The following is a 23,558-nucleotide window of genomic DNA, read 5'->3' as shown; positions in this document are numbered from 1 at the left end:
GCTCGCCTGCTATCCCGCTCACCCGCCTCTAATGCCGCACGCTACTAACAACATAACGCAACACTTCTACTGCTGAAAGCACTCAATGTTTATGTGGGAGAAAGTGATTTCTGAAAATGGATGGGTTTTTGTGTTTGTATAGTGTGTCAGTGTTATTTTATTATTATTTATAGGACATTTCAGTATTTATTAATTTTTGAATTGTCTTTTGTTTTTATATTTTGTTATATGCTATGTGCTCCTATAATTTTTTAATTTTAGTCATTTTGGTACGTCAACTCGAGTTTTTTTAAGTTTACATTTTCATCTAATATTTATATTTTATTTTATGTCAGATTTGTTTAAATGATCTAAAAAATGTTTATAATAGTTTTAGTTTTTGTTAACGATAACAACACTGTTCTGGTGTGTGTACAGTATGTGTGAGGTTGCAAATCTCAGTGGCTTTGCTTGCTGGTTGTGGAAGCCTAATTGCAGTGCGTCTGCTTTCACCCTCAAGGGGTTTCATCATTATTTGATAAGATGTTGCTGGAAAGGAAGGATGGTGTCATCGGTCTGTAGATGAATGTTTATAATGTCTATAAGGAAACCTATTGTAAATTCTCAAAGATGCTTCTTTATGAGTGTTTCAGAAGCCATTAAAAAAGTCTTGACAGAAGCAATCTAAATGATAAAATTCTCTTTTCCACAGAACATCGTGCCTGCAGCACATCAGAGCAGCCTCAAGAGAAAAGGTAATGCAGATCTCTAACAACCTCTCATCTCCTCTGATCCCAGTGTTAGGTATTAACCAGAGAATAAAACTGTTGAGAACAATTCTACAATGATGCCAGGTGACAAGATGCTTTCTGATGATTTGAAACATGTGGCACCTTTTTTAGGTGTTAACCGTTCCAAAGTGAATGCTATTGGATAGTGTTGTTTTTGTTTAATGAGCAAAAATATTAATGTAAATGGACACATAGATATGCATACAGTAGTTGGTGACTGACATACAGTATGTCATGTATCTTCAGCATCCATATCTGTCAACTTATTTCCCTGCAGTATGTTTTTTCTTAATGTTTTTTTTTACAGCAAAGCACAATAGCGCCCTCCAGAGACAGTCCGTGTGTGTGTCGAGTGTGGATACATTACAATGTAAATATATGTATCTGTTGTGTGTATGTACACTCAGAGTGCTGTACTGTACCTCTGTAGGGAGTTAAGGTTTCGTAGACGTGCTCAGTCGGCTGACGATGAGACCAGCGCAGAGCTGGCCAACTCCCTCCAACACCTCACGCTGTCCGAATTCCTCAAAGAGTATGTCAATACAAAGCCCCAGTAGCCCCAAAACACCAACAACACCCTTGGCATGATCGTCTTAATAACCTAACCAGAATGCACTGTCACCCACGGGCATGAAATCAAGTTGAATGCTTCTTAACCTTTGTGAAATAACTCCAAATGATGCTTTCACTTCACTGTGTTGACACTAAAATATGTAATAACACTGTTTGTGAACCTAACTGTGGTCCTTGTCTCACAACTCACCTCCCACCAAGCAAAGATTTCTAATCAGGTATGTGTGAAATGCAGAGAATGTCCGCACTGCTCAGGTGGTATGTCCTAGTTATTGCACAGAGGCTGATGACTAATTATTAATTTTCCTGTTGCCAGGAAAAGAATGCATGACCTAGCCTGAAACAAATGCATTAATGAAACTGTCGTGGTCTGAAAGTAAAATCTGTGTTATTATTAAACACTCACTGGATAGGCATGTTTTTGTGTTTTATAATGCACAGGTGATTATTAATATAAGCGGGCTTTTGTGTTTCAGGATAGAGGAAGAGGAATGGGACAAATATATCATCCCTTCCAAAACAGAGTCAGAAAAATACAAAGTCAGTCGCACATTCAGCTTTATAAAGAGCCGAATGTATAGCACTCGCAACAAGAACAAGGTAAACATACTGTACGTGTTATGTATACTGTATTTATATTTATACACTGCATTTCAAAACATTTGGAGTGAGGGAGGTAAGCAAGGATGCATTAAATTGATCTAAAGTGACAGTAAAGCTATTTATGATGTTACAAAAGATTTCAAATAAATGTTATTTTCAACTTTCTAGAAACATTTTTTGAGCACAAAAATAGCATTCATTAAAGAATCCTGAAATAAAACAAGTGTCACAGTGTTTACATAAATATTAAACAGCAAAACAGTTTTCAGCATTGATGATAAGAAGAAATGATACTTGGTGGGAAAAATACATTTTAAAATATTAAAATAGAACATTTATTTTGAATTGTAATATTATTTTACAATATTACTGTACATATAAGCAATATGTTAAAATCTCAAGTGTTGGTTTATGTTATAAAATGCATATTACTTTATACAATTTTTTTTTCTTTAAAAACTGAACTATTTCTTCCTGGGTTTTGCACAGAATATTGGTTAATAGCCATTCAAGATGAATGAAAAAGAAATAGGGGAAAAGACTGATCGTTTGTCCCAAAAACAACCAGAGGTGTCTCTTTTAATCATTAAACCTTCTTTTGGCTGTAACTGTTTTACCAGCAGCAGCCTTTTTTGCTACACACAGCAAGTCAGACCTGGACTAACTTAACAATCAAAAAACATGTAGTGATCAAAATGTTGAGTGTAATGTGCAGTCATGGCAGGTGGTGATGTGGACTGTCAGGGATCTGATGGCTTTCCTTCGGTTCTTTAAGGGAAAGGAAAAGAGAGAGAGACCAAAGACAAGCAGGTCAATGGACATCAGTTCACAGCAGGATCTGTCCTGGGGTCGACACTTTGTGAGATCTGCGGCAAGCCAGCTTCGGGGAAAGAGGTCTTCCACTGCGCATGTGAGTTTGTTTAATTGGAAACAGTCATAGTTGTAACTTTAAAAGATGTACTGTGTTTCTCGTAACATGGAGGTATGTAATGAGTCATTTCATTTTTATCTATTTTTGGAAAATTTGGTCTTGGAAGTCTGCCAGGTGTAATGTGATAGGTGTTTTTCTATATTATATAATAATGTTGTTTTTTTCAGATTTATTTGTTTCTCTTGACTCCTAGACTGTGCAGTGAGTGTCCATAAGGGCTGTAAGGACTCATCTACTCCATGCCTGAAGGTGGACCGTGCTTGCGTTTGCACATTGTTTTTTTCTTTCTCTTGAACAGCATCTAAGTCTGATAGATTGCCTAAGTTTAATATTTAAACCTAGATGTTTTCCCCTGTTTGGTTAGACACAGAGTACTGAGGCTCTGTGATGAGTCCCATTGTTACAAAACAGAACACTGGTAATCAGTGTAACAAACGAGAAACGTTAAGTTTAAAAAATGAATATAATAATACCCTTTTTTTTTTTTACAGAAACCTCAAGACAAATATTCCGTTATGACAGTAAAAAGCAGGACAGCCTCCCTTCCACAGAGTAAGTTTTACCAGCTTTATAAAACATGTGAAGGAAAATCGATATAACTCCCGCTATCATTTTTTTAGGCAGTTATACTTTTGCCTTGGTTTTGCTCTCACCCTTTTGTCTGTCACCTTTAGATTTTATAGTGCGTGAAAGTTCCTCCTCGTCCTCTCAGATCCCCACCTCTGCCTCTCTTCCTGTGATGACATCACGAGACTCTACTCCCCTTCCTTGCCCTCTGTCTAGAAGTGTGCCTGCAGTCACAGAAAGGTCTGGAACTCTTACTGTGTTGTAATATTCAACAAAAAGTATCTAGATAAATGAATTGTAAATGGTAATGACCCATAAGCTATGATGTGCTCAATCTCAAATATATTACAAATCAACTCTGCAAATGAATTTTTTTTTTGTTTTGTTTTTGTTTTGATACTGTTATGATATTTGATAAAAGGTGCATTTGGTCCAAAATTAACTGCTGCTTATTTATTTTCAGTTTGTCAGTTTCAGACATAATATGGAGGTTTATGTAGTCTAAACACACTGCAAAAGAATTGAAGCTGACTACATTTTATCATTTTATTTACACTGTAAATGGTGAATAATTGCTACTTCTTGACTTTAACTGTTTGGATAATCAGTGGGTGCTTAGAGTTTGTATTTGTTAAGTGTTTATGGTTCCTCAGTTTTCTAATTAACATTTATGAATTTTTTTCCCGTCAGGCTTAGTGGTAGCCCAGAAGCAGATAGTGACGCCCCCCTGTGGCGGAGCCACATCCAACCAGAGGAGCTCCTCCAAACCATGGAGTCCTCAACATCCACTGATTCCTCCCTTATTGAAGGTAAAACAGCTGGACTTTTGATGAAGGAAATCACCAGTGAAATAACTGGTTTTTCAACTCAACATACATAAAACACAATAAATAACTCTTTTGTTTGTTCCACTTTTCCATAGACTCTGTAGATTCCCCCCTACAGAATGAGCTTGTAATAAATGCTGTGGATTTGGAGGCGGAGTCATGGAGCCTAGCGGTGGAGCCCCAGTTCTGCAAGATGCAAGAAAAACGCATCATCAAGAGACAGGATGTCATTTACGGTCAGCTAAAACTCACAAAAAATGTCTTGTTCGAATAAGTTCTGTACATCATTTGATAGTGTTTTTATCTCTTGGTCTTTATCAGAGTTCATGCAGACCGAGCACCACCACGTACAGACGCTCATGATAATGGCGGAGGTCTTCAGGCGCGGAATGCGGGAGGAAGTCGGGCTGGATATGGACACTATTTGTCGGATTTTCCCTTGCTTAGATGAGCTGCTTCTCCTCCACCGTGAATTCCTGTCAGCGATGACGGAACGAAGGCAAAGCTGCGTTCAGCCCAACAGCAGCAAGAACTACCTCATCCACCATGTGGGTGACATTTTTCTGCAACAGGTACACAATTAAAACAGTTGTGTGTATGTATGAGTTAGGGCTTGCATAGACTAGTTGAGTAGTTGAGTGATCGACTACTTTAACCACTAGTCGGCGCTGTCGGAAACAATCGACTACCCGAGCGTACATTAACCATAATGCATGCACAGTTTGCCTACAACGCAAATTGTAGGATTACAATATTGCGTGTAGCTGTTACTTTCTATCACTTTCTCTATGTTACATGTAAAATTAAAATATGTTATTTAATAATTAGGGGTGTGCCCGAAGCCGAAATGGCGCGGATAATGGCTTAAAAAACGAATAACGGATAAGGAATAATTCTGCCTGAATATTCGGCTGAGGCTGGCACACTCTGGTGTTTGCTAGATAACGGTTGAGCCAGGGGATCAGCCCAATATTATACACAGACCTCTAAAGTCACGCAATAATGAGTGTGTGAAGTGAATGAATATAAACTTTATGAACGAAAAGAGTATAAATCAAACACCGCATTGATGTTGCCTCTCCGTGCATCTCTCAGAAATCAGAGCTTGGCAAGAGTAATATCACCTATAATAATACATCATACACGGTCTATTATTTGTATATATTTAAAAGGCAATGATTTAAACCATAGGCTACGAAATGATACATGAATGAATGGAATAAACAGCGCGCTCACCAATCAAACAGCCGCGTTTGCGTGTCAGTCTCTCAAAAACCAAGCCAGTTCTCTTTCTTAAAAGTAGGCTAATAATCAACTTAGATGCAGATAGATTTTCTATGTTTGCTTCTTTATCTTTTGCTGGTTTGCGTGGCACACGCACATTTGTTTAGTAAGTTCAAAAAGACTCGCTTAGAGAATTCTGCATAATGAAAATGTGCGCTTTGAATTCATTCAGTCGTGTTCAAATGATCATTAGACGTTTGTCATGACGTCTCTGCTTATATGATTAGTTATTTTTTGAAATGAATAATTATTTACTTTAACGCAGCATATTTGTTCAGTGATAACTATGGGGAAAAAAAGATAGTCATAACGGTCTTATCAAGTAACTGTACGACACATGGTTTTATCCGAAAGCAGATACTAATAATTTGTTACAGATACAAATACTGGTTACATGAACATTAAAATATGTAATGTCATAATTATTAAGTTTTGACGTATGTTATGTAATTGTTGCATTAGGCTATTAATTAATTAGTTAATTAATAAACGTTTAATGTCTATTCATTTACAGTAGCATGAACCACGAGTAGTCGAGTAACTCGAGTATTCTTTAAACAAGTAATCGACTAGCAGAAATCAGTAGTCGTGCAACCCCTAGTATGAGTACAAAATTCAAAATCAGTGTCCTTATCAATTTAATTGTAACACTTTACAAAAAGTTATAACTTATTGTAAAGTGTTACAGTTAAATTGATCAGTTTGCATTTGTGAATTATTATAAGTTTGTGTTTATTAAATTTTAGTTAATGCATTTACTAGCAATGAGCAATACATTTGCTACAATATTTGTTCATCTTTTTCAATGTTTGTTAATGTAACTGTTTGTTCTTAGTTCATGTTAGCTCAGGTGCTGAAATTAACATTAAATATTTTATAATTTTTTATTGTAGTTCATATTAACTAATGTAGTTAACTAATTTGAACAAGTGAAACCTAATTACAAGGTAGTTATTATGTCATAACCATGACTAAGCAGTTCATCCATTTGGACCATTTAGAAGGTTCAAGAGAAAAGCTACAATGCCCATTCCAAGAATAATTCAATAATGAGTCAAAATTTTTCAATGAATCAGTTGAGGCAGTTAACAAAACAGGTCTGGATAGCATTTCCAATACAACGACATAACTGACTACTTAATTATCAGAGTATGAAGCATTGTTGAAGAAATTAACTAGCATGTCACACTAACATGAAACTATGCCTGTCACCACAGCTCTAGAGCTCTAGCTCCATCCACACCTGTTATTGGTATCGGTATTATGTATATATAGAGTACAGTACATCATAGGTGTGTCTGTGTTCATTGTAGTTCTCCCAGGAGAATGCAGAGAAGATGAAGCAGGTGTATGGCGAGTTTTGCAGTCGTCACACAGACGCGGTCAGCTACTTCAAAGAGCTTCAGCAGCAGAATAAGAGATTTCAGCTCTTCATCAAAGTGAGAGCCAAATCACTCAATGATTGTATCAGTCACGTATTAATGTATCATGGATGCTTTTGGCAGCACTGAATTTCAGCTAATCTGATCTTTTTGGTTCCACAGCAACAGAGTAGCAACTTGTTGGTAAAGAGGAGAGAAATCCCAGAATGCATTTTGTTAGTGACCCAGCGAATTACAAAGTATCCCGTCCTCCTGGAGAGAATACTGCATTATACAGAGGGTATTTTCCTCACCCACAGTACTTACTGTACATACACACATAATCACATCCAAACCCAAACATATACACATTAGTTTAGACTCAGTTTATCTTGTTCTTTGTTTCAGAGGGCACCGAAGAGCATGCTGACCTGTCTCGTGCACTAGTCCTGATCCGAGAGCTGATCTCCGCTGTGGACCAACGCGTGAGTCAGTATGAGCAGAACCAGAAGCTGAGTGAGGTCCTGGGCCGCATGGAGAACAAGTGCTCGACTAAACTCAAGAGCGGTTACACCTTCCGCAAGCAGGACATCACCAGTGGCAGGGCTCTGCTGCACCAGGGACCGCTGCTCTGGAAGACGGCCACAGGAAGACTGAAAGGTGAGAAAATGAATTTTCACAATATATTACTCCGTAATCAGTAGAAAGGACATAGGATGGATAGGTAGATGAAAGATCTGGTTACATTATTTGATTGTTCTGGTCATCCACAGATGTTCTTGCGTTTTTGCTGTCTGATTCATTGGTATTCCTTCAGGAGAAAGATCAGAAATACATCTTTGCTGCTGTGGTTGGTTTTTGAGATTACTATGCATTTTCATCTTCATAAAGCATACATTACAGTTCAAAAGTTTGGGTTAGTAATATTTTTAAAATGTTTTTTTAAGAAGTTTTATATACTCAACAAGGTTGCATTTATTTGATTTCAAATAACGGTGTTCTATTGTAATATTTTTAAATATTTTATGTATGAATTTTCAGCAGCCATTACTTCAGTCTTCAGTGTCACATGATCCTTCAGAAATCTTTCTAATATCCTTATTTACTCAAGAACCATTTCTTAGTATTTTCAATGTTCATAATCAGTTGTGCTGCAAAAACCATTATACACTTTTTTTTTCTTTTTTTTTTTTAGGATTCAAAAGATTGTAAAGGCATTATAACTTAACTTAATGACACCAAACTTTTGCTAGGAATAGCCTACATTTGATTTAGTTAGATTTTTTGTTAAATAAGTGTTGGGTGTATAATAGTTTGTTTTTGTTCAAATAGTTATTCTCTTACTTTCCCAGGACCAGAAGCCTCCAGTGATCTCTCTCCAGAAGCTGATAGTGCGTGAGGTGGCCAATGAGGAGAGAGGCATGTTTCTGATCAGTGCGTCTTCAGCTGGGCCTGAGATGTATGAGGTACACGCTGCTTCTAAAGATGAACGCAATGCTTGGATGCGACTCATCAGAGAGGCTGTGGAGAGGTGTGTAGTGACAAGGAAGGGAACATGTCATACTCAATTCTTATCTATAAGGGCAGTTGAGCGGGAAACAAATTAGTGTGTGTGTGATTGAACGAATTTTAAGTTGCATTTGTTTTGCTATTGTCCTGAGGAGGAGGATGAAACTACAAGTGAGTCAGAAGAGGAAAGGAGAGTCACGGAAGCAAAGGTCCAAAAGATCCACAGGATACAAGGTACAACCAACCAGACAGGCTGAACCGATGGATAATAGTTTATAATAGCTGAAATTAATAATAACAAGAAATATCTATCCATTTGCACCACCGTTCATCTTTCATCTGCGGTGCAGGCCATTACTGTGGATATGCAAGAAAATTACATTGATATAGTGATTGGCTAATAACACCTCAAGAATGCACACATTTCCTAGCCTTTACTAAAGTATATTTGGAGAACTCTTATAGCATGAAGTGGACTTGTCAGTGCCTACACTGACAGTATAATCAGTTACTGTTAAAATATCTAATAATGTAATGAAATACACAAGATTTGTATGTTGCTTTTATTACTTCATTAGAATACACAGTTGAATAGTGGTCAATGAGTGGTGTAGTTTCCTAAACTATTTGTGTCAGCTAAAGAATAATATTTTTTTTGAACATGACAACCAACCTCCTTCTTCACAGAGTCTTTGTGTGGCCACGATAACCTCATCTGTGCCAATCTGGAGGAGAAGCTACACATCTATGCCGAGCTGTCAGTCATGGCTGGACGACGTGAGACAGGACCAGAGCCCAGACTGCTGGTGCGGCCCAGCACTGAAGACATCCCTCAGGCTGGAGTACTGCTCAGTGCTGCTCTTAAAGAGGGTGAGAATCCACTTATAATAATAGTTGTTGTATAATAATAAAAGTTTATTACCCACCAAATCAGCATATTGGAATCATTTCTTTAGGATCATGGACACTGAAAACAGCTTTGCCATCACAGGCTTAATTTACATTTAAAATATATTAAACCAGGACCCAATGCTGAGTCTCTCAGCCCGAAGTTACGGTTACCTGTCCAATATGGTATGATTGGAGCCAAGAAAGTTATTCTGCTTTTGTGGAAGAAAAACTGTAAGGCCTCTCTTTTCTGACTGGTTAACTGGACTAACTTCTACTTTACATCTGGAAAGAATCAGATACAACTTTTCTGGGAACTCTGAAAAATTTGACAAAATGTGGGAACCAGTTTTTACTTTTTTGATGAGTTACAAGGACTAAGGATGTATTCATTTATTTTAGATTGGTAGCCATCTTTTTTACTATTATTATTATTGTAATTACTTTTTGTAGGATATATGGTCTTGTATACCGTCATTCTCCTTTTTTGTCATATTTTGGTGCTTCATTTTACTCATTGCACAGATTGTTGTTATATGAAGGGTCTGTTTGATGTTTGTTCTTCATGTCTGCAAAACCATAATAAAAATAATAATTAAATAAAATATATTAAACTAGAAAACATTTACTTTAAATTGTAGTAATATATTTACTATTAGTATTTACTGTATGTTTGATCAAATAAATGCAGCCTTGGTGAGCATAAGGGACATTAAAAATATTTTACAGACTTCAAACATTTGAACGGTAGTGTATGTATGCATGCATATGGATATATTCACCCTCAAATATTTATAGACACAACATGCTTCAAGAGGCACTTTTTACAGTACTTTTTAACAAAACTACCAGTTTTTTGTGTACCACAATACACATAACTGCATGCATAGTAATCCTGCTGTCTCTCTCTCCTCATTAGCGGAGAACCTGAAAGCAGCCCTATCTTCTCACTGTGCTTCTACTGCCGCTGTCCCGTCTTGTCCAGAAGAGCAGACCCAACCTGAGCCTAGCTCTCCCTCCTCCCCTCTACCCCCTGAGAACCAGAGTCCACTGATGGACCCCGTCCAGAGGGATGAGGAAGAGTGGAGAGGAGAGGAAGGCTTAGAAACACAGGCCTTTAATCACAGCTCAGATGCTGACCACAATATACACCTAAAGGTAAATGTGTTCTCGTAAACAGCACTTAAACATCCATTATCTGCACACGGGATTACTACTAGAAGATGAATTGTGGTAGTAGAATGTCACAGCATGATTACTAATAGAAATATACTAATATGGGTAGGAAATATTTAATATTTTCCATTATAAGTGATTTAAATTGCAGCCTTACCAAAAAGGCTGTGTTCAGCATGAGAGGTACAGTCGCCCTGCATGAATAATTCACATTCTTCTTCCACTATCACATCTCATTCTTTATGTTACTAAGTATTAATGAGCTTAAAATAAGAGGAGTCCATTTCACTGCCTCAAGGGTCCCATTTCATTAAATATAAAAGCGAAGAATTAGGCTTTCATTTTCTTGGATCTCTTTTCTGCTGTCGATGCCGTCTTTGCGGTGCACTGCACAGTACGTCATGCTGATAAGGTTTTGTGTGCTGCTGACATGAGCACAAGGTCATGAAAGGAGATCATCAATATTTAAAAGGTATTTACATTTTATTGCTACAAAACAAAGGATTCTTGTTTTACTGGATGTTAAATAAATTGCATTTCTTTTCGACATTTATTTGGGGTTTAAAGGTTTAGATTATCATTAATATTAATCAGTATTTGTATTCTGTTTAGTTACAGATTTTAGCGAAATTGATCCTGTTCTACATAAGCAATAACAGACATAATTGTGTGTCCACTAGGTGGTGCTGTAAACTTAATGTTCGTATAGACGGGACATAAATCTTGCCGTAAGAGGGCAGACTTGTTTTGTGTTGAATTCACATGAACACCTAAAGTGCAATAATATTATTGGTTCTCTCTTATATAAAAGTAATATTCAATCCAACAAAACGTTTAATAACACAGGAAACTATGCAACTCAAGATAAGGTGAATGTAGGGGTATAACAACCATTAACAGCCATTTTTTTCTCATCCTCTCACCTTGTGGGAAGTTATCAGTACTGGTGTCTTAACGTGTCCCCCCACATTACTCAAGCATCCTTGAGTGAACACTTTGCCTTGCTCATTTATAAACCTACCTGGCTGAAAGGCTGTTTTCTTTAACTTAGGGTCACCGCCCTCTGTTTCCTGTGCTGTCTGTTGACTTTGTAGATAAAGAACCAAATGGTGTTTGAATAAACAGATAATGCATTTTTTGGAATTTCTGCTGAAGTTAACCCAGTGTTTGCAGTTTTGTAAAATGTGCTCCAGGAAGCAGATGTCTGACAAAAAATGTAAATGAAATACCTGTTGTTTGTTTACAATAGAACAAACATATTGCTATAGTGCACACAGCTATTCTGTATTCTTTCCAGGAAGAAGAGACATTCGTTGGAGTAGACTCCTTGTTTTGATTTAGAGTTCTTTATTTTCTGTTGCTCATAATTTGTTTGTTGTCCTAATGTAGGTGAGTCAGAGTGTGCAGAGCTTGACTCAGCTGCTATACAGTCTACAGGTGAGCTCATGTCACACAACCACATACCAACTGAAAGAATAATTATAGTGGACAGACCTTACGTCAGGCACACATAAACACAAGACATGACTTGCTTCAGGCTTTTATAAAAGATGCATTAAACTGAACATAAGTGACATATTTTCTTAGTTTTTTTTAAAATATGATTACATAGGGCTGGGTGATATGGCCAAAAAAATTATAACAATATTTTTTTTCATATCAGTCGATACTGATAATTATTATGATAAATGTCAAATCTTTATTTCTTTCAAGTTTAACACCATAATTATTAACAAAAGTGAAAGTTGTAGAAATCAGGCCATTAATTTTCCTTAAAGGTGCTGTATGTAGGATTGACAGCGAGTGGTTGAACTAGGTATTGCAGGCCGAATTCAAAATATTGGAGAGGGGTTTTTCACCAGGCCCCTCCTCCTCAGACTTGAGGCACATGCAGGTTGCCAGATTGACGACACAAACAATTGACGATGAATGAAATTAAATACGCTGTGTTTTCAGCCAACTGGCAACCCTGGGTCCCAAAACACAACTTTCCAAACTAGAACTCACATTTTATAACAAAACAAAACAGAGACTGACATTCCAGCCCGGAATGCACGTTTTCAAAGGAGAATAACTGACTGTAGTATAGTTTTTAGATAAATAAGTATGTTAACTTAGCATGTTTCTTAAATATCTGCAAACATATTATGGTATTTTTATGCTTTAGTAGAGTCCAAATCTTACATACAGCACCTTGAACAAAATATCTAAAAATAATCATTTCTTAGTTTCTGCAAGTTCTAATGAGTGATATTGTTTCAAATCAAGAAACAGGTTTGGGTTGCCTGATAATATTAATAATAATCTCATCATCACTTTTTCTCTCTTAGAAATGCACATTTGATTAGTAGCTTGAGTCAGGATGCAGAGGTAAATTTTTGTTAATTATCAAAATCAGTAACATCTGTAAAAATTGTAGCAACCTCAGTTTTATATGGTTAAATTTATTCTGACCAAATTTTTATTTATATATGTATTTATTTATTTTTTAAAGGGATACTCCATCCCAAAATGAAAATTTTGTCATTATTCCCATGTCGTTCCATACCTATAAAAGCTTTGTTCGTCTTCGGAACACAAGTTCAGATATTTTGGATAAAAACCGGTAGGCTTGAGACTGTCACATAGACTGCCAAATAAGTAACACTGTCAAGGTCCAGGAAAGTATGAAAAGCATTGTTAGAATAGTCCATCTGCCATCAGTGGTTCAATGACAAAATTTTCATTGTGGAGTGGAGTATCCCTTTAATGCTCGCGTAACTGAGTAAACACATCTGCTCTAGTGAGCTTGCGCCACGCAGCAGTTTGAACTTTGATCCGAGCGGATAAACGGTCCGTGTGGCATGATTCAAATGAGTTGCGCTGTTTCGTTCTGCTTTTGGCGCATAAGCATTATATTGTACATTTATCAAACTCTTCATATCGTTTTATTGAGGAAAATTATATCACGATAATTACCATTATTGAATTATCACCCAGCCCTATGATAACAGTTTTCACAGTCAGCTTTCTCTGAGCATGAATCTGAACCTGAGCATAGTTGAGCCAAACTGAGTCTAAGAGACTATTTTCACAAGATATTTAGTTGTGTTTAGTTGGGTAATTGCTTTCGTCGCAATGTTGGAAATATTTATGTTTAAACCATGAATGCGAGCCAATGGATATCACTAGAAAGTGAAAGAAAAGCGTAATGACGGAGTAATGATGGAGCTTTCGCCATCTGATACCGCATAATCTCTCAGATGACGACGAGAAGTGAATCTACTTCAACATATGCTGATAATGGTATATAGCCAACTGTTTTGATTTATTCCCCTAATATTTCTCTTGTGCCCCGTACATAATGGAAAAAAAAAAAGAGAAGAAACGTATTTGGTGTTAAACAGGTTGTTTTTGAAAGTCGGCGCTCTAAATAGGCTAAACTTTATTTGTATTTTTTTTACTTTATCTTTTTATTTCATAGATTTTTGTTGATGACTGCAGTGTTAATATTTGAATTATAGAACTATGATTAATTGTATAATAGACCTGTTTAAAATACCTTTTTTCAAACATTTTAATTGAGGAGCAAATAGCCTTATCTTTTGTTATCCTTGCAGCACGGTAATATTTGCGGAGCAAATTAATTGTAATTTTAATTTAATTGAAATTTTATAAAAGTAACTTCATAATAATAATAGGCCTAATAAAAATAATAAGAATGTAACAGGGCTACATTAATACAATGATACAAGATCCTCGTCTTTCGACACACCCCAGCACGGGAGGTTACCTCAGGGCAAGACGGCACGTTGCCTGTTATGTCTTTTGGGCTGCCTTGTTGAGCGCAGTGGCCTGGAGAACATTATTTTTCACGCACTTTAAGCTCTTTTAATTTCCAAATGTAATAGGATTAGTCCAACAAATCGAACAGTTCAGTACGAATACGTGTATCGCTACACCCCATACACAGGACTTTTGTAAGTTGAGACATATACAATACACTACCATTTAAAAGTTAAGAAAAGAAAGAAAGAAAGACATGAACATCTTGGAAGACATGGGGGTGAGTATTTTAATCAGGAAGTGAACTAATTCTTTAATCACCCTTTCTTTTTGTAAATAGGCCGCAGTCACCATCCAAGACAGTTGCTATGAAGTCCAGAGGCTCCTCCTCCTCCTGTTATCAAGCCCCTCCCCTCACCCACACTCCCGCCCACTGCCCATCACTCGCAGCAACCAGACCCTGCAGGAGCAGGAGCGCCAGCGGGAGGCGGAGCGCCGACGAGAGGAGCTGGTGGATGTGGCCCGTCTACGGGGCACACTGGTACGAGAGAGGCAGCAGTGGGAACGTGAGTGCCAGGTGCGACAGCTTCAACAGTCTGAGGTGGAGGCTTCACTGGAGCAGAGGGAGCAGGTGTGCCACCTAGAGGAGGGGAGGCTGCAGAGCGAGCGACAGGAGCTCCAAGAGCAGCTACAGGAGTACCAGCAAAGCCTGGAGAGGCTGCGAGAAGGCCAGAGGGCTGTGGAAAAGGAGAAGGAGAAGCTGGATGCTCAGCGGAGGCTGTTGGAGAGTTTAAAGCAGGGCTACCAGCAGAACCTGCCAGCTATGGTCATACCATTGGATGGACAGCAGACACAGGTGATGATCAGTGAGTGGATGGGAATGTGTGGGATTCAGTGGTGGTCTATGTGATGTGAAAATTAAAGTCACCATGAAATCTAAACTGGCAATTCTTACAGTGTATGGAATATTACTGTGTTTATTATAAATCATTTATCAGTGTACAGCATTTTATTTTATTTTTTAAAAAAAGGGTGTCTAATGACCAGACAAATTTCAGTCCCTCCCCTCCTGCAATATGTCACTCACACGAAACAATTAAAGGGGTCATATGATGTGATTTCAATTTCTTTTTGGAGTGTAACAAGCCCTTGGTGCATGAAGAAGATCTGTAAAGTCGAAAGTTGCAAAGACAAAAGTCTCAAATTCAAAGAAATATTCTTTATCAAAGTTAAGACTCTGCCCCCCTAAAATGGCTCATTCAAACAACATATCTACGTCACTATGTTAAAATATTTGTTCACGCAAAGAAAGGTTTCAGTAATCGCAGTTAGTGTCAGGGAGATGCTGTGTGTATCTAGGCGAAAGCAAAATGACTTTATTTGGCCTTCCAAAAGTAGATGCATTTAGAAAGCTTTAAGATTACTTACAACAGAACAGCATCGCATTTTATGGACGACCGTTTCATGAACCTCGGTGAAGAGGTAATTCAGACTTTGCTATGACAATCTGGCACTCCTGAATCAGCTACTGTAAGTATGTTTTGTTATTAAAATATTTGCTATTGACTGTTCAAATGCAGAGTTTTGCACGCCGTGTGTGTGAGCGTATGTGTGTGTGTGTGTGAGAGAGAGAGAGAGTGAGAGAGACAGGGTCACACAGTGGAGTTAGCAGTCTTAACCGTCTGTAACTTGTGTACTGCAAACACATACAAGCTTCATCACTCTGTCTGCTTGCGATTATGGAAAGGGGCGTTACATTTCCGACGAGTGCTTGCAGTGTTCGGCCAATCACAATGCACTTGGTCAGCTGGCCAATCAGAGCAGACTGCACTTGTCAGAAGGAGGGACTTTGTGATAAACAAAATCAAATCCCGCCCTACATTTTTTTTCTTTGCTCGAGAAGCCTACCTTACAGTAGGGAAGAAAAAATGATTGCAATTTCCATTTCATGCTGACTTTAACATTGCTCAAACCTGCTCATCTTACATAGTAACAATGAAAGATTGTTGTAGGTTTCTTTTTTGTTGATAAATGCTTATTACATAGATGACAGGTATCTAGGGATGTAACGATTAGCTGCGAGCTGGTTGAAAATCAATTCAAATATATGATGATTCAAAGCAGTTGAGATGCTAAAAAAAATCGATTCATTTAGGTGTAGGATTTTATATGAATGTATGTCTGAGGGGAATTTACTTTCTTTAGAAAAGTTCAGATGTTATTTTTTCTTTTCATCTTGCCTCTGTATAATGCATATTAAAGTTCATAAGTGCAGCGCTATATGTGCAGCATTTTGTCCAAGAAATAATAAAAGGATCCTGTGTCGACATATTTAATTTATAATTTGTCTTAAATCAAATTTTGTAAAAAAAAAATAAAATAAAAAGTGAATTGAATCGAATCGTAAAATCAAAATCATGAATCGAACTGAATCGTGAGTTGAGTGAATCGTTACATCCCTATGGTATTTGTGGTTGAATCATAAAATTATATGTTACTTGCTTTATATCAGTTGTGCTTTGGCACTTCTCTTATGAGCAAATTAATATGATCGTTTGAGGTTTACTTGTGTTTAACTGTGAAAATGCAAAGTGGAATGACAAAAACTTTAAATTTTTGCCATTAAAGGGGTCCTATTATGCTCTTTTATAAGGTCTTGATTTTGTTTTGGGGGTGTACTAGAACAGGCTCTCATACTAGGTTGTTCGAAAAACATATATTTTCCATGTATTTTATGTTATTACAACACCTCTCTCTCCAGTCTGGCATGAACGGCTGGAATAGTCCTGCACTAAATGAAGGCCCGCCTTCTGAAATACGAAATGCGCTGTGATTGATTAGCTGCGCCAGTCTGTGTTGTGATTGGTTAGCTGGGCCAGTGTGTGTTGTGATTGAAAGCACTCGGCGCCTGGTCAGGAAATGTCAAGCCCCTTATCATAGTGCTGTGAGCTTCAGTTTAAATATTGCGTCAAAATCAATTTAAACCCGGATGATTGTAACCGCTCTAAGCTTGTCTGCCTTGGGAACACTAGCGTGTCTCCGACATAGTGATAACACTCGTTGCCTTCTCTAGTGCATCTCAACCAGGTCTCGTCCCATTCGTCGATCTTTGTGATATCACAAATCCCGGAAAATATGCGTTGTAGTCTAAACGAGTCGTTCGTTGTAGTTTTTGAAAAGTTATTTTTTCTGTTAAATAAAATATCTCCTTTTGGATTGGAATTTGAGCTTTGTAACTTTGCGGATCTTTTTTATGCTCAAACAGCAACATTTCAGACTAACTAAAGTTGAAAAAGTGAAAAAGCATAATAACACCCCTTTAAATTCAAACATAAAGCTCTGAAAAATAATCATTTTTGTAGCCAGTAATAAATCGGGGTGGGACAAGAATGTAATTTTAAACAGATTTTTGTATTTACTGGCTGAATAGTAGTATTTTGTTCATTTAAACTAAAATTGAAACAAAAATTTATTTATTGTGTACTGTAGTTTTAACAATGATCATTTTTTGAACACCAGCCAACCACTTAATGTAAAATGATTGTATCAAATCATAGAGTGCAATCTATGGTTTTTAGAAACAACCTCTAATGAATGCATTAGTTAAGATTGCTCATTTATCTGTAAGGAGACAGTTCTCATTTTTAGTTCTCCTTTTTCCCTTTTTAGCCTCGTTTTTGAAAGAAAATTGTTGTCATTTGTATATTTATTTTTTGATTGGTCAGTTTATACATCAGCAGTTAGCCTTCTATGTTATTGTACAATGATTTAAACTGGCGCAGACTACACCATCTATTTAAAAGTACATATTTATGGATTTGAGTTATATATATTAGTGAGAAATTGAATAAAGTAGTTTTATTAGTTTATTTAGAGTAATATGTAAGGAATCTTGCTTTTGTTGCTTTTGGGACTTTGTAGTTTCTTCCTGTTTGTTCATACGCATGTATATGCATGTTCTCCATAGCTGTTTGTGTATGTTTGAAATTTTCCTAAAAGCTATAGCTGTGAGCTGTGGGTATGTCATAAAAGCCTTTGTGCACAGTGTGAGTCTGGAGATGCAGCTGTCTTCTCAACACTGAAATATTTCTTTGCTCCTCTGCTCTTTCCTCATCCCTCCTTTACTCTGTTGCCAAAACACCCAGGTAGTGATGTCAGAGGAAAGCTCTCCCAAATCCGCTCTCATATGACTTTGAAGATGGAACCAAACTGTCAGTTATGAATTCAAGGAAGGAGAAGCTATATATTTTCAGGGTTTTTTTATTGATCCCATCTGCTTTTTTGCTTGTAATCCCCTTCTGTCTCATTTTGTTTTTGTTTTTCTTTTTGTTCCTTACATATTTTAACTGTTTTGCATTCTTCTCTATCTTTCGGTCTTTCTAACTCTTTTGTCTCTCTTCTAAATTAAAATATTATATACACTACCATTCAAAAATAAGATTTAAAAAAAAATCCTCACCAAGGCTGCATTTATTTAATCAAAAATACAGTAAAAAAGTAACGTGAAATTATTAGGATTTAAATTTCTTCTAATTTAATATATTCCTATTATGACCAAGCTGAATTTTTAGCAGCCATTACTCCAGTCTTCAGTGTCAAATGGCCTTTCAGAAATCATTCCAATATTCGGATTTGCTGCTCAATTATTGCTGTTCAATTATTATTATCAATGTTTATAAACATTTGTGCTGCTTAATATTTTTGTGGAAACCTTGATATATTTTTACCTTCTTGTTTGATCAGTGTAATGCATTCTTGCTGAATGAAGTTAATTATTTCTTTATTTAAAAAAAATCTAAATGAAAATGAGTGGTAATGAGCATCCCTGTTTCTTCAGGTTGCTCTTATTGTTTCTAAGTGTGCATGTTCTCTCTTTCTCTCTTCTTGTCTTTGGGGTGAACAGTGTTTTGGATTATTGGATTAAATTTAGTGACCAGTCCTTACAAACATGCCATGACAAATAAATACGTCTCTGGCAGAAAACCCAAACACAACAGAATTTATAAGGTCCACAGCCAATGCTGTTGTTTTTTCAGGCAGAGTCAAACCAGGAAGAAAACATTTCTTTCCTTCGACCTCTTGTACACAGGATTCAGTTGCGGTCAAGCGTCTGTTTTTCACACACAGCTAAGCCTCTGATTCATTACCTGGGATAAAGAGAGCAATTCATGGCTCATCAGTCTAAGGCCGTGTGAGGCGGTCTTAGTTTCAGCCTCTTGTCTGTGTGCTAATAAACAAGCTAATGATTAATGATAATTGAAAAGCCCCAACCAAAGCAAAATAATTAAAAACAACTCTGTGCTTCATTCTGCAGGTCAGGGAAGTGATATTTAATTTGTTTGTGAGGTTTGATTAGAATGATCAGAAAGAGGATGAGTGCAAGGGCGAGATGTAGGCCAATAGCGTCCCTCTGATGGCTAACTGCTCTGGAGTGTCTTCACTAGATATAAAACACCGCATTGGGGAGTAACTACTTGACTACATTGTTCACTGGTGTGACCGTAGTTCATCTGTTTTCAAAACAGTGCAATTTTTACAGTGGCAAGCTATTTATTTTATTTTCAACAAGTTCAAATTAAATATATTTTTTTAAATTAAGCAGCACAACTGCTTTCAACATTGATAGCCTTTTTATTTAAAAAAAAAATGTAAAGCACCAAATCAGCATATAAGAATGTTTTCTGAACTGAAGACTGGAGTAATGAAGAATTTTGTCATCACGGGAATAAATCACAATAAAAAATACATTCAAATAGAGACATCTTTTGAAAACCAATAGCAATTTTGTCTCACCAATGTTGTACAGTATGTGAAAAACCATTTGTATCAGGATGCTTTAATTTACAGTGCTGTTTGGAGTCTGGTTGTAGCAACACTCTCCATTTAGATATTTTATAAATACAGCAACAATTGGAGAGGTAAAATCTTTTCCAAAGCCTTTTATTGCTATTGCGTGGATTCCCCCTCATAATGGCATTCATAAAACCACAACTTTAAATAGCTTGTGAGAGTGTATCCACCATCTAAGCTTTGACCTTTTGGGGAATATATTTCTGTGTTTGCCTTTAAGATGCTCCCACACACATGAACCGCCTCAGGCCAAGTTTTATTTATGGTATTCTTTGTGGGGGCTGATTAGCACAGAACAGTGATTTTGAGCTTGGGTCAATGATTTAGTCTGGCCTTTAATTCACACATGTAACCAACCAACTGAATGAATGAGGAAATCTCAGGAAAATGGGTGAAGAGGTGGATATGATGTCTGATGGAAAAACAGCATCATACTGGCTCTGCTTTCAGTTTTCTAAAGTGAAACAGCTGTTTCTAAATGATAAAATGAAGAACACACTGAATAAAACTATGGGAAAACAAGAAAAGGCATTTGAATGACCAGATGATGTCATGTGGAGGTAATTAAAAATAATACAGTTTGTGTTAAAAGAGGTAAGATGGAAATTAAAACTTACTTCAACATAATGGCTGACTAAAATTGCAGAGGACTTAATTTTTTTTTTTTTTTTTTTGTAATGTTTCCTGATTACATTATAATTTAATTTTAGATACATTAAATTTTGATATTTTTTTCCCCAAAATGTTCAACAATATTTCTTCTCTTTATCATTACTTGTTATTGTTTTACAAACTAATTCTTAGGATTAAACAGATTATGTAAATGTACTACTACTTTATGTTCTATATCATGGCTTTAAAAGGTGTGGTCAAAGTTGTGTGTCATAACACATAATCTGAAGCTGCTAAACACACCTTTGCTAGAAGTCATAAATCTGGGCATTATATAACTTGAATGAGGTGCAGGAGTATGTACCATAATTGCGTTGTTTATAAATAAGTTGTATTTGTATATTGTAGTAATATGTTAGTGATGTACATATCTGTCTTTCAGGATGCGGGTCACCATCACCTGAGTGGTCAGGACGAGCGTGGATCCATTTTTGTGAATGAGGCAGCATTTATGTCTCCCTCCATGAACAACAGGCACATTCATCTTCAACACCATCCACACCGTCATCATCAGACTGTCCACCTGCACTCAGGATACTCGGATTCTCCCAGTGCTCAGAACAGTCTCAATTCACTCCTGGCACGATCCAACCACAGACAGAGCTCTGCTGGAGTATCCGATGCTCCTGCAGGACATGAGAGCTGGACTGGAGAAGCAATGTACTCGACCCCTCTGAGAAGTCTAACAGAGATCCCAAACAATGGTAATGTTTTTACAGAAATCACTAGTAAATGGGCAGGATGAGGAGTCTTATGTTGCAGTTCGAGTAACTGTTAGGGTTTGTTCTTCTTCATTTTTTGCTGCACATTCCCCACCCCCTAAAATAAAAATGATATGCATTTATTTGATCAAAAAGTATGAGATCGTAATATTGTGAAATATTATTACCATTTAAGATAACTGTTTTCTATATTAATGTTTTAAATTTTATTTATTCATGTGATGGCAAAGCTGAATTTTCAGCAGCTATTACTCCAGTCTTCAGTGTCACATGTTCCCTCAGAAATCACTCTAATATGCTGATTTGCTCAGGAAGCATTTATTAATATAAACAATGTTGAAAACAGCTTAATATTTTTTGTAAACCATAATATATTTTGGTAACACTTTACTTAAAACCTATGTATAATGCATTATAAAAGTTTATTAAAGGGAATTTAATTACATTATATCTTGTAGTAAATAATTATAACCAAATTTGAAATGCATAGTGTAACAATGAATTAATAAGTGTTATAATGTATTAACTGTGGTTACAATTATTCATGAGATTGTACAATGCATTTTAAAGTGCATTACAAGGCATTAAAACTATTTTTTAAAACATTGTACATAAAGGCTTTAAGTAAAGTGTTACCTAGATTTTAAATAATATTTTCATAATATATTAAGTCTCAAACCAATATATATACCTCAGTATAAAAGGTATTTTCAGAATCTCTAATGACAGAGTTAGCAACATGGCAGAAAGTCAAGCTGGACTTGTTTGGCCCTTAACTATGCCATAGAAGCAAAAGAAAGATTTGATTTCATCACTTCAACTTGTGAATCATTGCTAAAACTTCACAGCAGTGAATGCCGATTTTCTCTATTTGTGTTGTTAATCTGTGTTTAATAACAAAGATTCATCCTCACTCTATCACACACAGGTACAAACACACACAGATACACATCTGTCTCTGCGATCAATTACGCATTCTGTCTATTGACTGTGGGGTTGACAGTGCTGTGTGAATCAAGGGCCTCCAGCTATGGGAGACTGATTGGAACATTGATCTAAAAAATCTTTACCAAACTCATTACAGAGTGACCTGTCATCTTACAAGGGAGAGGAGGGGAGAGGGACAGAAACTTGTTCATCTGTTTTTCACACATGAGCTGTCTGAGTTGTCTGTTTATCATTATGAATTGTTTCTCTCTCTCACACACACAAACACACCCATACATTTCATCGCTATCCTGTCTAAAGGTACTTGTTTAACACACAAGTGAAACTCAAGTGTGAATATTACAGTAGATGACATCTTATGTACAGTATTATTTACTTTTTTACTTGTTTTAAAGGTTGTAAACTGTGTGTGTATTGACCACCTCATTAACCCTCTTTCATTATTAACAGAGCATGCACAAGGGTGCAAGTTTAGCTAGATTAGTGTCCCACTTCCTAGCTAATCTTATCATTTATAGGATCTTATTTAACATAAATATCCACAACGCACATTTACTACATTTGTTTATCTAGAATTCCCTTCTTTTTACAGGAAAACTCTATAACACTGGCTGGTTAGCATGGCTTAGTTAGCAAGTGCTGGTAGTTATGTTTTTAAACTGAATGCATTTATTTATTATTTATACTTCATACTTGATCAAAAGTGACAGCAAAGACATTAATAATGTTACAAAAAATGTATGTCAGTTTAGACGAGCAACATTTATTTGACAGAGAATCCCGAGAAGAAAATGTTTCACAGTTTCATAAAAATGTTAAGGAGCACAACCTTTATCAACATTGATAATAATAATAAACCTTTCTTGAGCAGCACATTTCTGAAGGATGACAGCTTTGCCATCACAGAAAAAAACTACTTTTTTGATATATATATATATATATATATATATATATATATATATATATATATATATAGAAAGTTTTTTTAAATTGTAATTATGTTTTTAAATAATGTTTTAAAACTATTTTTGACCAAATAAATGCATCCCTGATGAGCATGAGAGAATTTTTGCAAAAGCAATAATAAAATCGTTGGTTGTACTGGACTGTTT

General features: G+C 36.4%; 1 protein-coding gene across 7 annotated transcripts in view; it reads left to right on the top strand.

The window, feature by feature from the left end:
- arhgef28a (Rho guanine nucleotide exchange factor (GEF) 28a) overlaps positions 1-21,598 on the top strand; it is a 58,924-nt gene extending 37,326 nt beyond the window's left edge. For 4 of the 7 annotated variants that reach the window (XM_042724254.1, XM_042724256.1, XM_042724255.1 and 1 more), the window contains 21 exons: positions 692-734; positions 1,201-1,302; positions 1,820-1,943; positions 2,721-2,856; positions 3,071-3,126; positions 3,369-3,429; positions 3,552-3,684; positions 4,135-4,253; positions 4,367-4,507; positions 4,593-4,843; positions 6,869-6,994; positions 7,100-7,217; positions 7,325-7,576; positions 7,690-7,766; positions 8,269-8,447; positions 8,568-8,659; positions 9,113-9,295; positions 10,233-10,471; positions 11,879-11,926; positions 14,595-15,110; positions 21,159-21,597. In XM_042724254.1, coding sequence (XP_042580188.1) covers positions 692-734; positions 1,201-1,302; positions 1,820-1,943; positions 2,721-2,856; positions 3,071-3,126; positions 3,369-3,429; positions 3,552-3,684; positions 4,135-4,253; positions 4,367-4,507; positions 4,593-4,843; positions 6,869-6,994; positions 7,100-7,217; positions 7,325-7,576; positions 7,690-7,766; positions 8,269-8,447; positions 8,568-8,659; positions 9,113-9,295; positions 10,233-10,471; positions 11,879-11,926; positions 14,595-15,110; positions 21,159-21,521 — 3,359 coding nt within the window. In that variant the 3' untranslated portion in view covers positions 21,522-21,597. Of the gene's footprint in view, positions 1-691; positions 735-1,200; positions 1,303-1,819; positions 1,944-2,720; positions 2,857-3,070; positions 3,127-3,368; positions 3,430-3,551; positions 3,685-4,134; positions 4,254-4,366; positions 4,508-4,592; positions 4,844-6,868; positions 6,995-7,099; positions 7,218-7,324; positions 7,577-7,689; positions 7,767-8,268; positions 8,448-8,567; positions 8,660-9,112; positions 9,296-10,232; positions 10,472-11,878; positions 11,927-14,594; positions 15,111-21,158 lie in introns of all 7 variants that reach the window. The other 3 variants (XM_042724260.1, XM_042724258.1, XM_042724259.1) reach the window with 3 other exon arrangements.
- The last annotated feature ends 1,960 nt before the right edge of the window (positions 21,599-23,558 follow it).

The sequence above is a fragment of the Cyprinus carpio genome, chromosome B5 (genome assembly GCF_018340385.1).
Source record: "Cyprinus carpio isolate SPL01 chromosome B5, ASM1834038v1, whole genome shotgun sequence".
Lineage (NCBI taxonomy): Eukaryota > Metazoa > Chordata > Actinopteri > Cypriniformes > Cyprinidae > Cyprinus > Cyprinus carpio.
This window is presented reverse-complemented; position numbering and strand designations above follow the sequence as displayed.